The 25,193-nt window shown below is 43.7% G+C and overlaps 1 protein-coding gene across 1 annotated transcript in view; it reads right to left on the minus strand.

Annotated features, from left to right (window-relative positions):
• The window catches only part of ABCC4 (ATP binding cassette subfamily C member 4), a 242,356-nt gene that overhangs the window by 174,753 nt on the left and 42,410 nt on the right, over positions 1 to 25,193 (minus strand). Inside the window, exons 2-4 of the mRNA XM_023621723.2 lie at positions 22,515 to 22,625; positions 21,866 to 21,986; positions 8,412 to 8,636 (exon numbers count right to left, since the gene is read on the minus strand). Coding sequence (XP_023477491.1) covers positions 8,412 to 8,636; positions 21,866 to 21,986; positions 22,515 to 22,625 — 457 coding nt within the window. The remainder of the gene's footprint in view (positions 1 to 8,411; positions 8,637 to 21,865; positions 21,987 to 22,514; positions 22,626 to 25,193) is intronic.

Raw genomic sequence — 25,193 nt, forward strand, 5'->3', positions numbered from 1 at the left:
TCCAAGAAAGAGAAAAGAGTGAGAATGGGCCAGAATAGAACATTTTAAAAGACATGATGGCGGCCAGCCTGTGGCATAGTGGTTAAGTTCACACATTCTGCTTCAGCAGCCTGGGGTTCGCTGGTTCAGATCCTGGGCCCACAAGGACCTACACAGTGCTCATCAAGCCACGCTGTAGCGGCATCCCACATACAAAATAGAGGAAGACTGGCAATTATGACCAATGTGCTTTGAGACTGGCTGGTTAGTGAAAACCTATTACCCTGAATCACACACAGCCTGCCTCCAGGGGGTACTACTCACGTTGTATGAGATCAGCACAGCGGGATGGCACAGTGCACTGCCATTCTCAGCCACCAGTAAAGAGCTACAACCAAAAAAACCCATCTAAAGATGACTTTTGGCATATGCAGCCCAAACCATGCGCCAAAGTGGCAGACCATGTAAGTAAAAGTAAGGCCATGAAAATAAACACCTTTCACCCTGCGATTAGCAAACACAGGCACTCCATCGGACGGACTACAATGCAGCCAGCGAGGGGGTAAGAATGAAGTCAATACACTGACAGAACTGTATACAAACTGTGATCATAATAAGGTTGTAAGTGTATAAGTATGTGCAGCCAGACAAAGACTGGAAGAATCTGCAAAAATAATACATTTTAGGATGATGGGCTTTGGGGTCCTCCCAAATTTTTGGAACAACAACATTAAGCAAAAACAGCAATGCTTAAGAAACTGCCCAAGTTTCAAAACTGGCTGGCTTTGTGGATTCCTATCAGAACTATGCTTTTCTAACATGACTTTTTCCCCTTCTAGTTAATCCCCCAAGGCTGGCTTCTTTCTCCATCTGTCATGAACATTACAATGCATTAAAAGACCTACATACTAATTCATTTTGCTAATTTATTTAAAATTTATTTCTACACATCATTTTACAAGATTGGTTCACCTGTCTTAGAGGAAACAAGACAATTATTTTCTTACAATGACCCACAACTCTCATTTGCTGGACATTAGGAGCAGTTCATGAGAACTAAATGCTTCATCAAATGGGCAAAAATACTCAAAGTGAATGAATGAATAGCCCATAAGATACTCCCAGACCTGACTTCTCCTTTCCAACCCTATGGTCATCTCCACGTGGCCCCTTATAGCTTCACGTGTGGCCACATGCAGTAGGCCATCAGAAGATGCATTTTCCTAAATCGCTACTCTGACCATTTATCTCTTTACCTAACAACTTCCAGTGGCTCACCTCTGTCAACTAAATATACCAAAGGACCTTAAGCTCATGATCAAGGTCCTCCATTATGTGGCTTCAACATGTCTTTCCAGATTTACCTACTAGTGTTCTCCTAAATTCTTACGCCAATGTGCTACTACCACTCTCTCAATGAAGTCTCTCTGCTTTTCCATCTCAGCATTGTTCAATGTATGGAATGCCTCCAACACACATGCACATCTTCACAAATCAGTGGGATCCTTTCCTAAACCATTAAGTCTGCACACTTGTGCACTACTTCGCATGTATGCTGCCATTTACTCTAATTATATGTATCCAGGCCTTCTGTGATTGAGTGACAATAATAAAGATGATAGGAATGTATGAACACTAGCTAAATGCCAGGCACTAGAGTAAATGCTTTACACAGGTTGACTCATTTAATCCTCACCACAAACATGAGAGTTGGGCACTATTATCTTCATTTAAGCTTAGAGCAGTTTGCCTAAGGCAAATAGCCAGAAAGAGGAAAGCTAAGATCCATATAAAAGCAGTCTAACTACAGAGGCTTGTTACGTTTATGACCTCCCACCTTCCTAAATTTAATAAAAGTCTTCTGAATAAGTGCTTTGCAAGAGTTATCCAGCGCTCACAACAGCGCCATGAAGCAGATATTCTTCATCCTCATTTTAAAGATCAGGAAACTGAGGCCCTGAGAAGTGAATTCATTTCTCTTAAGATGTTACAATTTAGCAAATGGCAAAAGCGGATTTGAACTCAGGTCTGACTGTTCTCAGAGTCCATGCTCACAATCTCGACCCCATCCGACCTGGCACAGTGTCTTCTATGAGGTACTCGTGCGCCTGACACAACACCTCAGCGCTGCGTGCCTGAGATTCCCAGCCCAGATTCCAAGACACGGGGACTGATGAATGGCTACCATCCTTGATGCTTAAATTTCAAAAGGGTTATTCACCAATGAGAAGGGTTAAACTTGGAACCCATATGCTACCCCTATGTACTGGAAGATCTTGGTTATAAGGCATAAAATAAAATTAACCTGAACATGGATTTGAGGCCTATTAGTATCACCTGGCATCTTTTAAAATGCCCCCATACCGATTAAAACAGAATGTCTGGGGATAGGGGCCAGGCGTCAGTGTTGTTTTAAAGATTCCCCCACATGAATGCAACGTGTAGCACGTTCTGGGAACCACTGAGCTAGAGATTCCCTTCCAGGCTGCACCGTACCCCACCCCCGCCACCCTGAGCAGATAAAGTTATCAGACAGCCGAATGCAAGGAGCCTGCGGGAACTCTCCAGCAGCAGGTATTTCCCCTTTGAAGAAAGTTAAACCAGACAGCCTCTCCTTCCTTAACTCGGATTTGTTAGCTCAAACTCCTAACTATGGAAAATTACACCCACACCTGACAGCCCCTCTCAGCTCATCCCCAGCAAACTAGAACACTGACAAATCATCGCTTGATGAGATTCACTTTTCACAAAATGCACCAATTCAAGTTTATATCAGAACTAAAACAGAAAAATGGAGGGAAAAAGATGTATATAAAAGAAAGTGTTAACCAGTGTAAGAAGCATTACTAGTTCATTCTAATTTTGTCAGAAGGTTAGAAAATACCATTAGAAGAGAAAGGCCAACCAAAGTATCACATGCTTCCAGACAGACACTAATTTCCATAAATACCACACAGTTCCACTGTGGCACATTCTCAAGGTGTCAGTCCCTGGACGTCTTCGGAAAGGAAACACAACCACAGACCAATAAGCAAAATATTAGATTGAACTATATGAAGTTGCTGTTTTTGTAAGCCCAAAACAGTTGAACGTCTGTGATTTCATATTGTCCAGACTAAATATAAAGCAATAGAGCCTACACTGAAATAAAATTAACTTTAAAACAAAATCAAGTTCTGAGAACTATGAAATGACATCTTATGGCCGAGACACTAACAAAACTTTCTATCAAATGACTTCCACAATCCACAGAGCAAATTCAGAGGGAGACGAAGGGGGCAAGAGTGTGGTGTGGGAGGGGCTGCAGGAATGGGAAACCCGCCCCTCTCACAATCTGCACACTCCAGGGCAGAGATTGTTTTTAAACTCAGGCTCCATTTACTGCAGACACTGCTCAGGAGAAATCAGCAAGCTTAGCTCTCTGCATCCTGGATGGGCTCCTTCACTTCCTACTCAGAGTCTGTGATTAAGGAAGGCTGCGGGTCTACCCACTGATGTTAAAATATAACTGAGCTGGAAGTGTGTAGATGCGAGAACTAAAATAGTCAAGAGAAAAGGGGTCTTAAAAGAAAGGATTAAAGGAAAGGGGAAGAGTCCTTTATTCAGAGAGATGAAGAGTACCCAAAACCATGAAATCTAAATAGTGTGGATACAAGGAGGGTCCATTTTCCCCAAAATCACAGAATTCTAAAAATAGAACTACATCACTTAAATGCTTAAAACTGCATGTAAGTAAAACTATTTCTCTAAACAGGATATTCATCTACAGAGGTCACTCCTCTGAGATGTATTACATAAATATCAACAGTCGATTCTTATTATTTGTTTAGTATGTTTCATAAAGTCACTGTGAAAATAAATTAGTGACTACTAATTGCTCCCAGGGGAAATACAGGGTTAGGTTTCTGCCAGCCTTTGGTAACATTTTCATCAACTGATCAGTACGTACACAACCTTGTTCTGTGTGTGTTCCTATTTAAAGACATCTTATTTAACATCTATTGTTGATTGACTAATGTGAGACTTACAGCAAACAGCAGTATAACTCATGCCTGAACCAAGCTCATCCAACACGCGTACGCGTATTTACCCATACGGCACATCACAGTCTTCCTGTGCTTAGGAACACTAGACAGCACTTCAGCACTCTGCTTAGGGGCCGTTTTAAATAGCAAAATCACCAAAACAAAAAAAGCACAAAAATGTGGAAAACAAGGTACTAAATAGACCATGGAAAGGACACTTGTTCACAGTATGAGAGCTAAAACAAGAAGGCAGCGTCATCTTGTTTGACCCCAGCTGGGCTATGTGTCAAGTGACAAAATTTTAGAACTCTGTGCACGCACACAAACGACCAATCGTGAAAGAGTCCTGAGTCTTGATTTGGGAGTTCCAAACAAATTTTAGCAAGTAGGCAAATTTGCAAAAACAGAATCCATGAATAATGAGGATGGACCGTATGTAAATTCTCATGAGACAGATCTATAGTAAAGGATGAAGGGAAACTACGATGTTCACATGGAGTCAACTCATCTTACAAGTTGAAACAAAGAAGGACAAATACTCTCCCACAAACTATCCTTTGAGGAACTCTAGAAAGAGTGGAGACAAAGATTTTAGCCAGAATAAGACGTCTTGCCAAACTGATCTAATTCTACAAGGATCTACATCAGGTAACAAGTGACACAGAACAGGGTCAGTGACCCCAGTGACTGACTGCCGTGGCTTTACCTGCTTTCAGAGCAAACCAATCCATCATCAGGATCCACTGTGGGAACCGCCACAGTTCTTCAACATAGACACAAGGTCAGGAAACCTACAGCCGACTAGGCTAACGATCTTAAGGAAAAATCTTTATGCTATACGCATTTTATGATACAGAAAAACCTCTGTGCCATATGACAAGCCCATTCTGATTACCAAGAATGATTACATGTTATCTAGAGGCCCGTAACATTCAGGCTCACTTCTACCCAGGCCTGAGCCTGAGGTTGGGGCTGGCAAATGGGAGATGCATTCCCACTAGTAACTGGGGCTGGAGATGGTCGGCTGTCTTCAATCCAGGTGCACCTTGCCTGTAGCTAGCCTCTTCCCCTAGCCTGGCTCCACATTCTGTGCTCTAAAGCTGGGGAAGTTAACCCTCAAGATTTGAAGCTGGACATGTCCTCCTTCTCCTGGGTCAAGGACAAGACAGAAAGTAAGCCACTGGTCCCACTGCAGAGGTGACAGCAACCCATGCTGGAAATATGACCAGCAACTGGTGGTGACTTTCTAAAATGAGCAAGTGTAATGTGCAAAACACTATTGCTGTGAAGGACCTGTGTTCTTTCTTAATGCCAATCTGTTGACTTTACAAAAGTATAGCCTGTGTTGCACAATCCCTTTATTTGGTAAAATGTTCTGAAAAATGCCCAAGAGATCTGAGGAACCTGAACAGACCACCATGAGCTATTTCAACAGACTGCCAACTGGAGCCACTGATCCAAACAAAATATCATAGTTCCTAAAAATTTCTCTTCATTTAGTCCTCAAGTTAAACAGAAAAATCGATGATCAAGTGAGATGCAAAATAATGTAGCTCCTGTGCAAGAGAGTATGGCAGTTCCTCAAAAAATTAAACATAAAATGACTATATATATAGTCCAGCAATTCCACTTCTGGAGACGTACTCAAAAGAAGTGAAAGCAAGGACTTGAACAAGTATTTGTACACCCATGTTCACAGCAGCATTATTCACAACAGCCAAAAGGTGGAAACAACCCAAATGTCCACTGACAGATCAACAGATACACAAAACGCTGTATACTCCTACAATGGAATATTATTCAGACTTAAAAAGGAATTAAATTCTGACACATGCTATAACATAGATGAACCCTGAAGACATTATGCTACATAACACAAGCTAGACACAAAATGGTAAATATTGTAGGGCTCCACTTATATGAGGTATCTAGAGTAGTCAAATCCAGAGACAGAAAGGAGAATGATGGCGGCTGTGGGGAGAGGCGACTGGGCAGTTACTGTTTAATGGGCACAGAGTCTCAGTTTAGGAAGATGAAAAAGTTCTGGCAACGAATAGTGGTAATGGCTACACAACAGTGTGAATGTACTTAATGCCACTGAACAGTACACTTCAAAAGAGTTAAAACGGCCAATTTTATGTTATGCATATTTTACCACAATAAAAAAAATGTTAATGATCAATAGCCGAAAGTAATTTTACCAAAGCTCTGCACCGGTAAAGAAATCAGAAGCCATTTTTATATATGACGCATCCCACGAGGTCATCAATACTACAAACTATGACTATGAGCTTAGCAGCCAATCCACTTAGAACCCCCAACCTGATTTTCTCCCAGAACCAGGGACTCGGAGGTGGGGCCTGAGAATAACCTGCAAATGTTCACCGAGGTGGAAGGGCAGCAGGGTGTTAGAGCTGCACTGCAGCACCAGCTTTTGCCCTAAGGAATCAGCCACCTGTGATGAAGAACTGTCTTATTTCTCCACCTCAGCAGGATTCTAGATACAAGGCAGTGCACAAGGAAATCTGTCTTTCCCACGTTCCTGGAATTTCAGGTTACGTCTCTGGTTTAACCCAAGCAATTCTTGACTTCATAAAGGGACAACCCTTTCAGACTAACCAAGCTGGCAAACTGATACTTTGGGAGTTGTTTACATCCAGGTAAGCAAATGTGCCAAGTCAGGGCGGATTTCCCAAGGGCAAGCGTCCAAAGCGTTAGTGGGGAAAGGAGAAAAAACAGGTGGACAACTCACCGGAGCAGCAAAGAGCTCTGTTTCATTGAACTGTCGTCACCTCAAACCTGACCTCAGTGTTTAAGGCTTTCAGAGTAGAGTTCTAGTGAAATTTCCTATTTCTGGAAAGACAAAATCTAGCTAATTTGTAGAGAAATCTGAGTATTCTCCTAAATGGTAGGAAGGAATGCAAGAGTATAACAAAGATGATGATGATGATGATGATGGTGACAATGAAGACCCCTTGATGAGAGCGTACAGTCATTGCTACATTCCTTTGCCACAGAAGTGGAAACCGGGCTTACATGCTGTAGCCTACCATAGACAAGAGGATGCCAGGCCTCCAGGATGCACAGAATTCGAAGATTAATAAGACTCTGCTCAAAGGAAGATGTGGAGGAGACATCTTGCATTTTGCCAAGAAAAGTATTCACCAGAAACAGAAGCTCTAGATAAGTAGCAACTAGATAAAAGCAGCAATACTTTAAATTTCAATTGTTTGGGTTTATCTTTCAATTAGGATTTTATTTATTTTTTAATAAAAATTGTATATATTTGAAGTATACAATGTGATGTTTTGATATACATTGGAAAACAATTACTATACTCAAGCTAATTAACATATCCATCACATTTTGTGTGTGTACGATATAACACAAGATCTACTCTTTCAGCAAATTTCAAGAACACAATACAGTTAAATGAGGTTCTGCTTTTTTTTTTAAGGCACACAGCCCAGGCAAAGAGATATCCAGGATCAAGTTTATAATGAGCCCTTCAGCTAATGACTGATGTATCTGTGGCAACTCCTTTGTGAAGACACCTAAAATCCTTAATCCTTCTATGTTAGTTAAGACCAGGGTAAACTAAGGGATAATTTTATGGCATTTCTCAATACAGAAACACTGAACACATCAAATCAGGTCCTATCATTAAAACTTCTATAAGGCACAATAAAGGGAAAGAAAATATTATACAAAAAAATAACTTGAATAAACAGCAACATAAAATAGATGAAACCGTAAGTTCTCTCCAAATTACTAAAAACAATGTAAAATTGAAAGCCTTATCCCAAACATCTATTTTCAATAATATCATTAAAAACAACCTTAACTACAGAATACAGTGAGTGATTCTGTATTTGGCATGAATTCCATTTGTATTTTTCTTTTAGTTAACAGAGTCACATTGAAGATGATTAAATAGTTAATTTAAAAAATATCATCATTCCCTTTCTCAAATACACTCTTTTCTCCTAAACTTTATAGATCCAATTTCACTGAAGGTCATTTTCAGATACAACTTTGATGTAAACGAAGGTTTTAATGAACAACCACCAGAAAATTTCCATAAACACAAATGAGATTTAGGCATGAAAACATTGAAAATCAATTTGATACTTATTTTTTCATTAGATTTTTACAAATTTAGTATTTTGCAACAGCCTGTGACCATATGTTACTGAAGGCAGACCTGATCTGATCTCACAAGAAAACTTTCATATATTGGTAAAGTCTGCTTAAAGGAAAAGAAAAATTAGTCTGATATAAATAGTTAGCTTCCCTGGTAGAGTTTAAATGATTCTATTTACAAAATTTTTAAATCACACAGAACTTTTCCAAAATACTACTGATGCTTCAGGTGAGGTACACATTTTGATACCGAATGACACTTACCTTCCGATAAATCATATGGCACATGGCTACTCTCAACCTCATCCCAGCACACTGAACGTGATAAAAATATAAGTGGTGCAGGATGGCCAAGATGAGTGTGCAGGCAGTCAGCACAAATGCATAGCCGTACGTTTCATACAAAGCCGCGGAATCGGTGGGATCATACTTTTCAAAATAATCAATAATTTTCCCCAAAAATATGGGCTGGATTATTTTGATGACTTCCTAAAAGGAAAGAAAAAAGCCTTAATTAGAAATACAAGCCAGAGCCAGCCCTGGTGGCCTAGTGGTTAAAGTTCGGCGCTCTCACCGCTTCGGTGACCTGAGTCAGTCCCCGGTTGTGGAACCATACCACCTGTCTGTCAGAAGCCATGCTGTGGTGGTGGCTCACACGGAAGAACTAAAAGGACTTACAACTAGAATACACAGCTATGTACTGGGGCTTTGGGGAGAAAAAAAAAAGAGGAAGATTGGCAACAGATGTTAGCTCAGGGTAAATTTTTCCCAGCAAAAACAAAGAAATACAAGCCATACCAGTTTTCTTAACACAAGATTTACTTAATTATTTTACTGAGGTCATATTCATTTATAACATTGTGTAACTTCAGGTGTACATCATATACATCAGTTTCTGTATAGACTGCATCATGCTCACCACCAATAGTCTAGTTTTTCTCTCTCACCATATGTATGTGCCCCTTTACCCCTTTTGCCCACCGCCCCACCTTCCCCTCTACTAATCTGTTCTCTTTGTCCATATGTTTGCTTATCTTCCACATATGAGTGAAATCATCTGGTGTTTGTCTTTCTCTGTCTGGCTTATTTCACTGAACATCATACCCTCAAGGTCCATCCATGTTGTTGCAAATGGGACAATTTTGTCCTTTTTTATGGCTGAGTAGTATTCCATTGTGTGTGTGTGTGCGTGTGTGTGTGTGTGTATTATATCTTCTTTATCCACACACACAGTGTGTGTGCGTGTGTGTGTGTGTGTATTATATCTTCTTTATCCATTCATCCATATTAGGGCACTTGGGTTGCATCCATGTCGTGGCTATTGCGAACAATGCTGCAATGAACATAAGGATGCATAAATCTCTTTGAATTGTTGATTCCATCTTCTTTGGATAAATACCCTGCTTCAATAGCTTTTATGAACTGAGATATTGGCACAAACACAGATCAGAAGAGAGAGCCCTCTAATCTTTCCCAACTCAAACTCCACAGAGAGTGGAACTGAGTATCTGCCAGAGTATTAAAAAGAAACCAGGCTTTGGAGGTTCCCAGGCTCCTGGCCCCAGGGGCACTGCTTGAGTATGTCTCTACCTCCCAGAGGCTAGGATATGCCCAGAAGTACTGCCTCCTTGGAGTCACAAATTAAACAGGAGAAGCCAAGCTAATAAATAATGTGATCAACGGTGCTCCATCAGCCACACATTGCAGGTGGTGGGTTTTTTTTTTTTGAAGATTGGCACCTTAGCTAACAGCTGTTGCCAATCTTCTTTTTCTTCTTCTTCTTCTCCCCAAAGCCCCCAAGTACATAATTGTATATTCTAGTTGCAGGTCCTTCTGGCTCTGCTATGTGGGACACTGCCTCAGCACGGCTTGATGAGCAGTGCCATGTCCGCACCCAGGATCCAAACCGGCCTGGGCCGCCAAAGCAGAGTGTGCAAACTTAACCACTCAGCCATGAGGCCAGCCCCAGGTGGTGGCTTTGAAGAAATATTAACAATCTATTCCCCTAGGTAAACATTAGAATCCTAAACCAGTGAGTTGGGAGGCACTGGGGCTCACCTCCTGAATAAAGCTTAGGGAAAGCAATTTTCTTTCCCAAGACTGAAGGCAAAGAAACAGTAAAACTCGCCCCTCCCTGTCAAATGGCCTCTCCACTCCACAACCTACTTCCTTCCTCTAGTAACTCCTTATAAGGGACCCATCCCCTCCACTAAAGAAAACCAAGCACTCAACACAAATCCAAGTCACCGAGAGCAAACACACAGAACCTCAACATCACTTCCTCCACGGACTTCTCAAAAGACAAAACGCCCAAAGTTTGGAAATCTTTCAAAAACTGGACTTTGAAACAAGCATTTCCTTTTAAGCAATCCCACCACGTTAATAAAGAATTGGTAAACATCTGACAAATTTGCTTCTGATAGCTCTCCTCTGTTTGTCTGAAGTGAGGAACTCACGCACGAGAGGGAAGAAGAATCCAAAACACCAAAAACGGAACAAAACTAACATGCATCTTCTCAGCCAAACAGCATCCTAACAGGATACTTAGAGAAAGAGGTGCCCATGCCTCAAATGGGTGTGACATTCAACTCCAACCCTCCTGTCCCACTGTACATGCATGCACACACACGTTCACAGGCTTCACCAACTGCCTCGCCTTCCATGAGGTCATGAAAGTTTTCATCTACTATACAGAGGTCTGGGAACACTGTTTAATTCAAGTCCTACGAGTAAGACAATCAGATCAAGAACACAAAGGCCCATTGTTAGATTTCCAGCATGCCCCAATCATTCATCCCAAGAGGCATTAAGAGTCTGTGGAAGAGCCCCTAATACTCTAGGTTGTAAAACAGACTGTTTTGAGTTTACTGAGATGGACACCTGGAGGTTTATACAAAGAAGCAAGAACACCAAACTGGACACACAGGCAGTCCAAGCCCAGGTGTGGCCAAAGGCAGCCGAGGCAGCAGCACGCAAGCCTGGGGCTATCCACTAGAAGCCCAGCAGTAATGCCTGCTGTCCCGAACTTTCCTGTAACTTATGACTATCTCTGTGAATCACTGCTGCCTGTTACTCAGCATTCCATTTGAGCCTAACATGGGTGTAATTATAAGAGAAAGTAAGAGTGATGTCGCCCATCAAAGAGAATACTGATAGATGCAACAAATCCAGCAAAAAAGAATGTAAAATGAAGGCAGGTCAGTACTGCCTAAGCATCTAGGGTTTTCTGCTGAGTGTTTAATAATCCAGTCAAGTGAACAGGCTCACTAATGAGTAATGCCAGTTCACAGCCCATACCTTCCCACTCACCTATCAATTCCTGATCCTAACCCTCAACCAGCAAGAAATAAAACAACTGTGAAAATATTCATTATCGAACTTGAAACTAACCAAATTAAAACTTTCTGGATAGCAGGAACAAGGTCAAAAAATGCTCACACAAACCCTTCATCTGTGACACCAACCTATGACCTAGTGAAGATTCTTTCCACAAACCAACAGAGAATATAGTCCTTATTCCTTCACAAGAATTTTTCTCAACTGGGAAACCAGAAGAGATCTTTAAAAGAGCTCCATATAATACCACAACACCCCACAGCTCAAGGTTCCACCAGTGTCTGGGTCTTTGAGGCGGGTGTTTCTTCGTCGAGTAGGTGGTATCCAGCCTCCTTCAAGTAACTGACATTTGGGCCCCACCCCTTGATTCTTAGGGTAACTTCCTTCATAACTAGATGTTAAAACTTCCCCAGGGGGCACAGTTCCTCCACCATGTCTCCCCATGTATTTGAAACACTTCCCATCCAACTCCACCATCCGTGATTCATGAGAAAAAAAAGAAGATACAAGAAGTAGAAACAAACTATCACTCTTTCCACCATGTGAGGTTACAAGGAGAAGTCAGCCATCTGCAATCGGGAAGATGGTCCTCGCCAGAACTTGACCATGCTGACACCCTTATTTCAGCCTCCAGAACTGATCACTACAGCAGAAGGCTGGGAAGGTGGTGAATTATGCACAGATTCTTAAAGCTGGCACCTGGAAGTGACATTTCTGCTTATATTTCATCAGCCAAAGCCAGTCATATGGCCATGGGCTACTTCCAACATGGCAGAGTGTGAGCCCCACAGAACACAGGGATTTTTGTCCGCTTCATACACTGCTGGATCTGACGTGCCTAGAAGAGTACTCGACAGAGAGGAGACATTCAGCAAACATTTGTTACATGAAGTAAGATTAACTTTCATCCATGGGAAGATCCTGAGAAAGTGGGACATAGGGCACACAATTTAATGGTTACTGCTATGGGCTTTAGGGAAAACTAGATCCAGGTTTGAATACCAATCTTTCCCTGAGTATCTGTGTGTCCTTAGACATTTATTTAACCTCTAAACTTTAGTTTCTACTTATAAAAGGCAGATAACAGTAGTAACTCTCTCACTTTGGGGAGGATTATAAGAAATAATGTCTATAAAACATCCAACACAGTGCCTGACCAAAAGAAAAAAAAAAAAAAGCAGCTGCTATCAAAGAAAAAAATGCTTGAGTAAAACATAAGCAGAAAAGAGTGAGCTTCTGGGAAAAATGAATAGGCAGTTAATTTTTAGAAATGGGGGAACAGGTGACAAAGGCAGAGCTAAGATAGATCCAGAAATAAAGAGGAAAAGCAGTAAATCAAGGGAAAAAATAACCAACAAGAATCTAGATAGACCTGCGTCCTCTGTCCATCAGCCGTCTTCATCCTGACTGCACGTCAGCATCCCCTGGAGCCATTAAGAGCACTCTGATGCCCAAGATCCAGCCTCCAGAGACGGGAGGTTCAATGATCAGGGTCGGAGCCTGAAGTTGCCTCTCCCTGAAGATTGCACGGTGCATAAATTAACCCCATGTAAACATCTGCTCTCTGACTCTCCCACACCATCACGGCACCTGAGCCTGGGGGGGCTGCAGATCTGCTCTGAAGGACTTACAAGTACCACAAACAGTTTTAATCAGAGTTACATGCCACATTATCCTGCTTCCAAGAAAAGCCCTTATGGACTCAAAGTCCTGAGGTTTCGGTGATGAAACTGAAACCCTCCATCTGCACAGTAGGAGAAATTCAATGTTCAGAAAAGACCATATTTATAAAATGAAAAGATGAATCATAATTTGTTTTTAAAGTTACCTCTAAAAGGAGAGAGGGAATCCAGTAGAAGGCACAATAACTGCAGCCTTCTTTAAAAAAAGCCTCTTTTGTTGATTTGACTTTGAAATCATAAAAACATAAATTTTTAAAAAGAAATTACTAAAATTTCAGAGTAAAATGAAGCAAATGTAGCTAAATAAACAGCCATCCAGTTGTTAGCATAACCATACAAAAAAGAACTATTAAAAGTAGCTTTAAACAAAATTTGAAAATACATTCCCTGTGTGATATACCCACCCTAAGGATAATAAGAACTACTGCAAAAAAATCTTACAGTGCTTCCAGAAGTCACATTATGGGTGATAGGATAGTGCTGATACTATAAGATAAAAAAATGAATAATTATGTTGATATCATTGAGAACTAGGATTAGGCATGGGAGGAAAGAGAATAGATGGGGGCGGGGGGAGACAGAGATGTAAGAGTAACGATATTAAGTTATAACACTAGTGTCCTGAATCTGATTTGGATTGGAAATATCCATATAAGCTCATGATATGATTATTTCCTTTTTTTTTTTGAGGAAGATTAGCCCTGAGCTAACTGCTGTCAATCCTCCTCATTTTGCTGAGGAAGATTGACCCTGAGCTAACATCCATGCCCATCTTCCTCTACTTTATACATGGGACACCTACCACAGCATGGCTTGCCAAGCAGTGCCATGTCCGCGCCTGGGATCTGAACTGGTGAACCCTGGGCGGCTGAAGCAGAACATGCGCACTTAACCACTGAGCCACCAGGCCGGCCCCTGTTTATTTTTTTTTATATGTTCCAGCTTTGTCCAATCAAAAAGCAAGAAAACAATAACTAACTCAGCAGCAATGGGCACCTCTAGTGCCCAGACTATAGTCTCTAAATAGCATTCCCAAGAAAAGGAGCCAGGGCTGCTTGGAAATGGCTGGTTCCAGGACTGGGGCCAAAACTGCACAGGAAGAGCCAGAAACATCTTATCACACCAGAAAACAAGGAAACTAGCAAAGACTACCAAAGTATGTACAAAAGACTGAGGACTCAACTTGAACAGACTCCCAGTGGCCAAAGACAGCCAAAGTTGGGCACACAGATGACAACTGTAATGGACTGAAGCACCTCAGAAATGTTTAACTCCATGAGCTCATGCTGATACCCATAAAAACAGCAAAAAACTCATTAACCCCAGAGGAGAATGCTGGAGAACCAACTCATTATTTTGAAAGCTAATTTAAAAAAAGAAAAAAGTAATAAGATTAAGAATTCTCCCTGCCCTTCCTATATATACCATACCTCTGAGTAACCAAAGATTGGATAACAGCAAAGTTTCTCATTATGGAAATATTTCAGCTAGTAAATGAAGAAGGGAAAACTTAGAATATCACTGAAATCTCACATTGATGTAAACTATTATGAACTCAATTAAAAAAATTGAAAAAAAATAGTAGAGAAACAGAGAGAGGGAAACAGAAAAAGAACCCATACAACCTATATCAAATGCACCTTATTAGGATACTGATTCAAACGGCAAGAAGAAAAAGAGAAAGAAATGTGAACACTGGCTAGATAATGATCATATCAAAGGATTAGCATTAATGTTAATGCATAATAATAGTATTAAGATTATATAGGGAAAAGATTCCATATCTTTTAAAGATACATGATAAAATATTTATAGATAAAATGATGTGATGTCTAGGCACGGCTTCAAAATAATCTTGGGAAGGGAGAATGAGTAGGGGTTCAGATAAATCAAGACTACTCAGGAGTCGATAATTATTCAAGCTGGTTTAGGGTTACATAGGGGCTCACTATTCAGTATGGGAGGAAAAGTAATTTTCTCTCTACCCTTTTGAGTTCTTGGCTAATAACCCCCCCATAATAAAAGACAGATTAACAAGAGAAAAGCAAACAGCAGTTTATTAACATGTACAACTCCTGTATATAAGGGATAGCCCCAGAAAAACTGAGTAACTCCCTGAGATGGCCCAGGCCACCACCTTAAATACCATCTTCAGCTAAAGACAAGAAAGAAAAGTGTGTGTTGGGGGGGCGGGGGATCACCTGTGAGAGACTAACAGGAAAAGTACAGTAAACAAGAGAAAGGTTTGCTGTGCAGATTTCAGTCTTCTGAAAGCCTTAGCCATTGATAAGATTCTCTTATGATTTAGAGCCATCCTTCTCTTCCTGGTACAGAGAGGGAGATGCCCTCATACATGGAGATTTCCTTTATAAATGTCTATGTCCCTACAGAAGGATAACTTCTACTCTGTTTTCAGAGCTTCTCCAGTGTCAGCTGTTTCTCAGAAATAATCAACTCAAAATAGTCTTTATGGCAAAAATGCAAATTCTGGGGAGGCATTTTCGGCTACCCTTCAATCCTACTCTATTCTTGTACTTTTGAAATGTTCTTAAAAACCTAAGAACAGTTGACAGAGGAGCGCAGATCCGTCATCAGAAAAAAACACCTACTCTCGGCTCTCTGACCCTTCAGTGGCAGCTGTGGCAGGAGAGAAAGAGTCGGGACAGAATGCAAAGAGCACTAGCCCAGGAACCAATGTTTTGCTTCAGAAGCCAGGTCGGCAACTTCAAGTCACAAGACCCTGAGCCCATCTCATTCCCTCCTGCACCTCCACATCCTTAACTGTGGAAATATCTGCCTTGTCTACCTCAGAGGAATCTTGGGACACCTAAATGAGCTATGACAGCTCAAAGTGCTCTCAAACCAGCATAAAAATATGTGGAAGTTAGGATCCCTTTTATTATACACAAGTCCTGGGAAGAGACCTATTGCACGCTAAATGGCACAGGCTGTTTTCACTCACTGCTGCTTACAGGTGATGATGGTAGAACAACTCCGAGAAAAGTCATTTGTAAAAGCCAGCTTGTCTGGGGGCCGGCCCAGTGGCGTAGTGGTTAAGTTCGTGCGCCCATCTTCAGCAGCCTGGGGTTCGTGGGTTTGGGTCCCAGGCGTGGACCTAGCACCACTTGTCAAGCCACACTGTGGCAGTGTCCCACATAAAACAGAGGAAGCCTGGCACAGATGTTGGCTCAGTGAAAATCTTCCTCAGGCAAAAAGAGGAAGATTGGCCACAGCTGTTAGCTCAGAGCCAATCTTCCTCTCTCTCTCTCTCTCTCTCTCACACACACACACACAAAAAGCAAGTAATCAGATGCTTCACTTCCAAGCAAATTTTTTTAAGTTTTAACCATTATGAACACAATCTTTTTAAAATGAACCACCTACTTCCCTGACTTCTTAAAGAAGATAGATTGAAATGCATTACCCTCCTGCATGACTCAGGGTTATCACTGTGGACATTACTAATAATCAATGGAACAGGACCTGACCCCTGGTGCTCCTCCTCTCTTGTGGAAGGGGACTGGGCAAACCCACACTGACTCCTGAGACCCCACTAACACGCCAGCAGGCAGAAACCTCATCTCTCCAAGAAAAGGCCCTGATGACATGGGGAGGTGGCCTCAGAGGCATGTGGCCCATGCAGACGCTTCAAGCTCCTCCTCTTTACCCTGAGGGCTCTGGGCAGGTGGAGACTTGCTCTGTCCCCAAGGCAGCTTCCGGGGAGGTGCACAGAGGGGCGCTAGGAACTGGCTGCTGTTCTGTTCTACTTAGCATGGGTCTGCAGGAGTAGCACGTTCAACATCGGCCTGGTACTTCTTTCTCCGAGCGTTACAATCATTCCTCAGTTCTCATAGGATAGAGGTTTTCACTACTTCGAAATCTCAACCTCAGAAGCCTAGCCTGGCATCATCCTGCCTCTTGCTGGTGCTGCCAGCGGTGCCCAGGGAGGGCCCTACCCGCGCTGTGCTGGGAAATCATGGATAACCTGCCAGACGTTCTGTATACCAGATGAATTAAAACAGGGCAGGAGGTCACAAAGGAAACGTCTACTTTATAGCAAACCCTATGATGAGTTCAGATCTTCCAATATCTAAAACACAAAGACCAACAAGCAGGGGCGATACAAGATCACAAAATGGGAAGCCACTTCAAAGAAAATCAAGGGGCCAGCCTGGTGTTGCAGGGTTAAGTTTGCACGTTCTGCTTTGGTGGCCCAGGGTTCGCCGGTTCAGATCCCAGGTGCAGACATGGCACTGCTTGGCCCATATATGAAGTAGAGGAAGATGGGCATGGATGTTAGCTCAGGGCCAGTCTTCCTCAGCAAAAAGAGAAGGACTGGTGGCAGATGTTAGCTCAGGGCTAATCTTCCTCAAAAAAAAAAAAAATCAATTATTAAACTAATGTTCATTCCATCTAACTCAGGAACTAGCTTTAATCCTTGAAAACCCAAAACAGCACCTGAAAATGATTTTTGAAATGTAACTGATCCTTCCTAGCTTCACCATAAGAAATCATTTCTCTCTAACTTCTCCAAAATAGCAGAGTGTCAAAAGGCAAGTCTAGGAAAACAAGAGTATCTGTGCTGGAGTTCAGTCTTCTTTCGACTGCCAGAAAAAAAAAAAAAAATTCAAGGTTTACTTTTTTTTTTTGAGGAAGATTAGCCCTGAGCTAACATCTGCTGTCAATCCTCCCCTTTATGCTGAAGAAGACTGGCCCTGAGCTAACATCCATGCCCATCTTCTGCTACTTTATACATGGGATGCCTACCACAGCATGGCTTGCCAAGTGGTGCCATGTCCACACCCGGGATCCGAACCAGCGAACCCCAGGCCACCGAAGCGGCCCATGCGAACTTAACCGCTGCGCCACTGGGCCGGCCCCTCAAGGTTTACTTCTAATTGAACTCTAACGACCTTCAGCTCCCTGAACTTCACTGCATCCAAACTAAGAGTTCTGCCAATTATTATTTTAAAGACAAAGTTAGAACAAGTATCATATGCTAGTCATCAAGCTCTTTTAAGCCATTGTCTAATTTTATACTGTAAACCACCAAGATATTGTCCCGAACACAGCACAGGCACCCTTGTGGGAGAAAGCCCAGCAACACCTCACCTCTGATTTATCTGCTACCAGCACTGCCTGGCTCCACCCAGCTGTCACCCTGACATCTCAGGCCTGGTGCACATCCCACCTGGGGAAAGTGTGTTCTGACACCAGAACAGGAGAACTGTCCCCCACACTAGTGACTGACCGGGGGTTCTCATCTGAGCCAAGCAAATGCACACCCCATCCACGATTCAGAGACACCAGCTCACAGGAGCACTAAGTAACAACATCAAGAACTCAGCCTCTGCTCAGATCACCCGAGTCCCATGCAAGACCACTACCTTCCCACTGGTCCGTCTCGGGGAGCCAACCTTGAATGGTGTCTTAAGATTGTGGATGTTTAAGAACGTACGCCACCAGGGTAGCCACAACCTCATCTACTTTCTAAAGGACTCCTGGTCTATCTGAATACACCACGCTGCTGCTGCTAGTGTCAACGCCCTGGTCACCTCCAGCACCCGAGGGACATGGTCACCTGGACTCCATCCTAACTTACAATCCCCAATCTGACTTCCTGCTCCAGGGAGTTCTTTGCATCCAACTTACTATCTTTAGGCCAAGTTCAAGACGCATGTATCTGAGACCCTGAAGACAAAGTTCTCGAGAGGAGCCTTCCTGACAGTGGACGAGCTATCAGTCCTAGAGATAGTCAGGCTCATGTCAGAGCACGTGAGACGAACCTTGGCTCCGTCCTTTATGCTTTGTGTGACCTGAGCACATTAAGAAATTACTTGGCACTATGTGTCCTCTTTTCTAAAATGGGGATAGTAATACTTTCCACCTCGTTTGAGTCGGCAAAAGGAATAAAACTAATATTACATGTAAAGTGTTCACAGCAGTTCCTGATACATATTTTTCAAGTACTTACTATTATTACTACTATACTGCAACCAGTACTGCTGCTGCTGCCAATGCCACTACCGCCACCACCACCGCCAAGTATGAGCCCCTACTGCTGCTGCTACTAGTAATACTACTACTGAGTATGAGCCCTACTACTGCTGCTACTAGTAATACTACTACTGAGTATGCGCCCTACTACTGCTGCTGCTACTATTCCTGCTGCTGAGTATTATTACTACTGAGGAGGAGTACCATTACTACTACTACTACTACTACTACTACTACTGACTATGAGCCTGTATTGCTGCTGCTACTACTAATACTAAAACTAGTGAGTATAAGCTCCCACATTTGTCAGGTACTCTAGTCCCCACTTTTCTGCCATGACTGCCCAATGACCAACCTCCTAAAAGAGAGCCCAGTGCTCTTCCACTTGCACCTTCCTTCCACCCCCATTCTGGCCATCCTGGATCCCCCATCTGTTAAGTAATACCGTGGCTGCACAACTTTGAAATCAACACTGCCAGCACCACAGTGGGGCCTGTCCCCTCTCAGGAAGAACCCCAGCTCCTGCGGCCTCGACCTCTATGTCTACTTATCCCAAATCTTGGCACACAAAGACCTGCAGCTCGTCCTGAGATGGGATCGAGTCACCATCCAGGTTTTGGAGACCCCACCCCAAGGACCAGCAGCCCATGAAGCGAAGAAAAGCAGAAGCTCAGTTCAAACCCAGCTACATGGGCCACCCTTTGGGATCCAGCTGTCTTTAGCTTCTTCAGCACCTGGTAGCAAAGGGAAACTGCAGAGCCAGGGGCAGCAGAGGGAGGCCTGCTCCAGGACATGATCCAACACAAAACCCCGAGGCCACTCGTCCCTGCCCACCCCCAACTGGATACCTGGCATGGGCCACAGGCACATAGTGAGGCTCCGGGGCTTCCTGAAAAGCAGAATCCATGAGAGCTCTGCTCTATGATGTGGGCCGCCAGATTTGGTCAGGAAATCCTGCACACATAGGCCACGATGACACCAGCTTACTTAAACTAAGACTTATTGTCACCATGTAGAAACACCATCATTGGGATACCTGTGCACAGGTTAAACACAGGCTGGCAACCCCAGACCCTGGAGTCAGTCCCACTGGTTTGCATCTTCACCCTGCCTTCAGAAGGCCACAGCAGTATGCAGGTGTGCTCGGTGCCCTCTCAAAGGTGGCACTCTGCCCCATATACCTGTCCCCGCCCTCTGGCACACTGGCCACCTGCCTTTGCCATCAACGAGCACTTCAGTCTCCCAGCACCATCGGTCACCTGTCAGCTGACAGATTCTCCGGTTTTTCCAGTTGTGTTGGGCAGAGTTCACCTACCTAGCTACCCACTGTCCACAGTGCCCTTCAGGACAGAGCCTTTTCAAGGAGCTACACCCTCCACAAACAAATCAAATGGCCAACCCATCTCACCCCAACAAAATGCACTAAGGACAACTCACCGCCTTTCTGCATCTTAAACAACTGCAACTTGTATCTCTACTACTCTCACACACTTGCAGGGCCACGAATGTTCCTAAGGTAGTACACTAAGGTACCACAGAGCGCACAAGCCACCCAGACGGATTTTCAGAATACCTCCAGGAGGCCACAGCCTAGAACAGGCAGGCGAACTGGCACTGTGCCCCCAGGGAGAAAGCTGTGTTACTGGAAGATCTTGACGGGGGCCCTTAGGGTAACGGAGTTCACTGACCTCATGGCTCTCTGCTTTTGGTTTTCCACTGCACATCCACTCCCACACTCTGCAATGCCACGCTACCAAGACTCTACCCCCTAACCACCAATCCACCCCAACAACCAGGGACAAGAAACCAGAATGGGCGATGCACGGATTTGCCAGGATGCATGGTGAGGCCCACGCCCCTCCACAGAAGGGACTTTGGCTCACGGAACCTGGCCAACTGGAAATGGGGTGTGTGCCCTCGGGAGATCTGGGCAATTCCAGCCCATACTCAAGGTCCCAGGTTCTGTCCCCCTGGAAGGGGAGAGGCGAGAGTACCGGCTTGGGAAAGCATTTATCAACATATGGCCTGGTCAAGTTAATTTTTTGTTGAGCACCTGCAAAATTCTTATGTCATTCTGGGCTCTGGGCCAAATTTCCTTCCTCCAAACCACAGGGCACCTAGTCCTTGAGGTTATAGGATCTCCTTTTGGTGAAGGATCACTCTCAGCATTTATAACATTTACTGAGCACCAACAATGCCCTAATATGGTATAAAATGCCTTTCCTTTTCAGTGCTATTCTTCCACAACTCCATACTTTAATTGGTTAAAAGAAAAATAATAGGGGCCAGCCCCGCAGCTGAGTGGTTGGGTTCTCGCGCTCCACTTCCGCGGCCCAGGGTTTCGCCAGTTCGAATCCTGGGCACGGACGTGGCACCGCTCATCGTGCCATGCTGAGGCAGCATCCCGCATGCCACAACTAGAGGGACTCACAACTTAAAAAAAAAACCACACAACTATGTACCGGGGGACTTTGGGGAGAAAAAAAGAAAAATAAAATCTTTAAAAAAAAAAAAAGAAAAATAACAATCCCCCTGAGGTCAGCACTCATTCTAAAGATAAATACCACCGCTGAGCTACATCATGTTTCTTAGACATGCTTTATCCTCAGACCTTAAACTATTTGTCTCTCCCCAACAGTCCCACCCATCTCATTACAGATCTGAGTCCAATGAAAAACAACGACCTTATGTAAAAGGTTTTACCTCAATAAACGTAACAATTCCCAAAACTAAATAGGATCTCCAATAACACTTTATGATTGCCTTTGTTAGAGAAGGCTTCCGTGCGTCTGTCTTGGCTCTCAAAACTTCTTTATCCCAGCACCTGCAATGAGAAGCAAAGCAATAAGAGGCAGCACGCCAGGCCACAGGGAGAGGCAGCAGGATGAAAGACAAGCATTTATTAGGGCACTCTGTGGCTGTCCCATAAATGCTAATTGTTTGCAGGGCTCCTCGAAGATGTGTGGCACAGAATCTGAAGCACCAGAACAACCGGCCTTGAGGGAAAAAGTCCCAGTCTCGGGAAACAAGAAGTTACTGCCAAGCTCTGCTGGATTTGCCATGCCATGAGCCACCCAAGAAGGCAGACATGGGTACAGACAACCTCCTCCAGTGACACCAGCTCCAAGGACAGATCTTGGCATCCAGGGCCTTCAATGCTGGCTCCCCTACTTCCACAAATGCACAAGAAACACAGTTTCCCTCAGCCGCCCAAGTAGGCTAAGTCTGGACAGCCTCAGGGGAAGTCAGCTGCAGAAGGGCCCAAAGGAAGGCAAACCCCATTCTAAACCATTAGCCACAGACTTAGAAGTTCTGTTTCTTCTGACCCTTCTCGTTACTGCCTGTTGCTTACCCTTGCAACTCTTCTCCAAGGTGCTTTGAGCGATCTTCTGGAAGCACTGTATACATATCATCTTCTTCTAATCTCCGCTTATGACCAATTTTAAACAAGGGGTTTAGCCACCTGTTAAAAATTAAGAGAAAAGGGAAGTGACATGGATCCATAATTACACATCTGTATCTAATTAGAATCCTACATGCATGGGTTTCATTTAAAAGGTCTACATTTTAGAGGCCAGCCCAGTGGCTCATCAAGCCATACTGTGGCAGCATCCCACATAAAGTAGAGGAAGACTAGCACAGTTATTAGCTCAGTGACAATCCTCAAGCAAAAAGAGGAAGATTGGCAACAGATGTGAGCTCAGGGCCCATCTTCCTCATACATACAAAAAATTTTTGTTTGATGCACCTCAGGTGGAAATCCTCCTGCATTACAGTCTAGACTTTGTCACCTTCTGGTTGTATGACCCTGAACTAGCTATAAACAGTAATCTCTCAGTATTGGCCTCTGGCAAATGGGCAGAACACCTGGAGATAACACCTCCCAAGGCTGGTGAGAGGGTCAGCTCAGGTTGCTCCGAACCCTACGAAGTCCCCCCAGACAAATACGAGCCCTGACCACGACAGCTCCCCAGTCATCAATTTGGGCCCCATTAGAAAGCCTGTAATAACTTTGATAGATAAAGTTACTTGATTAAGCAAATTTCTCCCACCATGGCTCTTGATTTAAGGACCTCCCAATCTCCTTCACTGCCCAAATCCCAAAAGGCCGGGCTGAGCCCCACAGGTACCACCAAGGGCTAAAGGTTTTCATTTCCATCTCATGGCAAGCCTACTTTGACAGGAGCCTAAATTATCTGTCACCACCTAAGTAAGGAATTAGACATGGAGACCTGAGTCAACTGATACCTTAATTCCAACTGAGAGAGGGTACTCACCAATTCCAGACCCACTGACTGCCTGCACCTTCCCTCAACCCAGTTCTGCCCCAACAGTCCTTCTCTCCCCGGTGTTACTCTCTCCTCCTGCAACACTGAAGACAGCAACAGCATTTCCCTCCCAACTGCCTCAGCGCAACTTGTTCAGGGCAATGACTATTCACACACCACTTGGACTCTCCATAACCAGACAGTGCCTGGTATGTCGTGGTGCCTGGACACAGACATCACTGGAATCCATTCAGTGTGAGATCAAACCCTCACACCACAGGTGAGCTATCTCAAAATGGGTCACCACCCCAAGTTTCCTGGAGCGACCCACAGCCAGATCGAATTAAATGTAGGTGGCAACTCTCAAGCTAGAATCTTCTTCCCTCGTGCCTCTGTGACTTTCCTCTGTTCCTAAAACTTGCTCGAAATCCATTTTTCTCATCCCTTTCCCTTCCATCTACTACCTATTCTTTCCACGTCAAAATAAGCAAAGCAGCCTGCAGACTGCATGCCCCTCCCTCCCCAGCACTCCCCAGCTCCCTCCACTCCCACTGCCTGGGTCCTCCCAGGCTGTGAGCACTGCAGAGACTTCCTACCTTGGAGCTTGTGAGCCTTTCTCTGGTTCACCCCTGGTCTTCTTGTCTCCCTTTTCTCTCCTGAGCTAATCCATGCCTTTTACTTCTTTAGTGTCCTTGTGCTATCAACACACATCTTCCCAACACTCTCTCCCACACTACAACCAACACCAAAAATCTACAACTACTGGGCATGGATAACTATCCTAATCCTCTTCTTAAACACACACACACACACACACACACTTGACACATTTGCACACAATTTAGTAATAGAGAGAACAAAACGAGGAATCATGAGTAAGATACCATTCTTGCTAGCCAATTCACAAGTTTGTGAAGGGATTAAGGCACCGTTGGCTGGAACTAGCAAGTAAGGGACCCCACAACCAGCAGGTGATACCCCATCTAGTTAGCACAGGCTGCATGGCCACCACAAGGCGCAGGACTCGATCGTCACCAAGATCACTTCTGAGCCCATCAGTCCCTGGGGCTGACCCTCCTCTGAAGATCTGGCCATTAGTGCCTGTTCCAATCAAGAACTTCCTTGCAAACTATTAAATTTCATCCCCCATAAGCGACGACATAGGTCTTGTTTCCAAACTCAAGGTATCCCTCCTGAGAGTAAGGAGTATGACTGCCTAACAAGGCCAGCCTTTGATGCCACTCATTGGGATTTATGAAATCACAAAGCACAGAAAAGAAAGTACCTTACTTGGATCAAAGAATTGTTCCAGAAGCTGAATTACCTGCATGTGAACATGCAATTCACATTTTCTTAACTGAAAGGGATACCTAACTCAAGGCCAAAGAACTGATATAATTTGGTCAGTTATCTTGATGCTTTCATAGACTTAAAGTTTATCAGTCCATGGGAGATAAACACCTGTGCCTTTAGGCTAATTTAGGAGCTGCATCACCTCATGCAGCTTGCCAAGCTGTGCCTTGGTATAAGCATCGCCAGTGTGAGTGCCTGCATGTTTACAGCAGCCCCAACCTGCCCTTTCAGTCACATATCCCTTTGTCCCAACAGGAACCCCTTTTCCCAGCCAGGCTTCCATCTTATCCTGTGCACACACCCTGACACTCCTACCTCTATTCCTCCCACACGTGGTAGGTCTTCATCCTTTTTTTTTTTTCAATAGACTTAACTTTGTTATCACACGTTTAGGTTCACAGCAACACTGA

Source organism: Equus caballus, chromosome 17 (assembly GCF_041296265.1).
Source record: "Equus caballus isolate H_3958 breed thoroughbred chromosome 17, TB-T2T, whole genome shotgun sequence".
NCBI classification, from domain to species: Eukaryota; Metazoa; Chordata; class Mammalia; order Perissodactyla; family Equidae; genus Equus; species Equus caballus.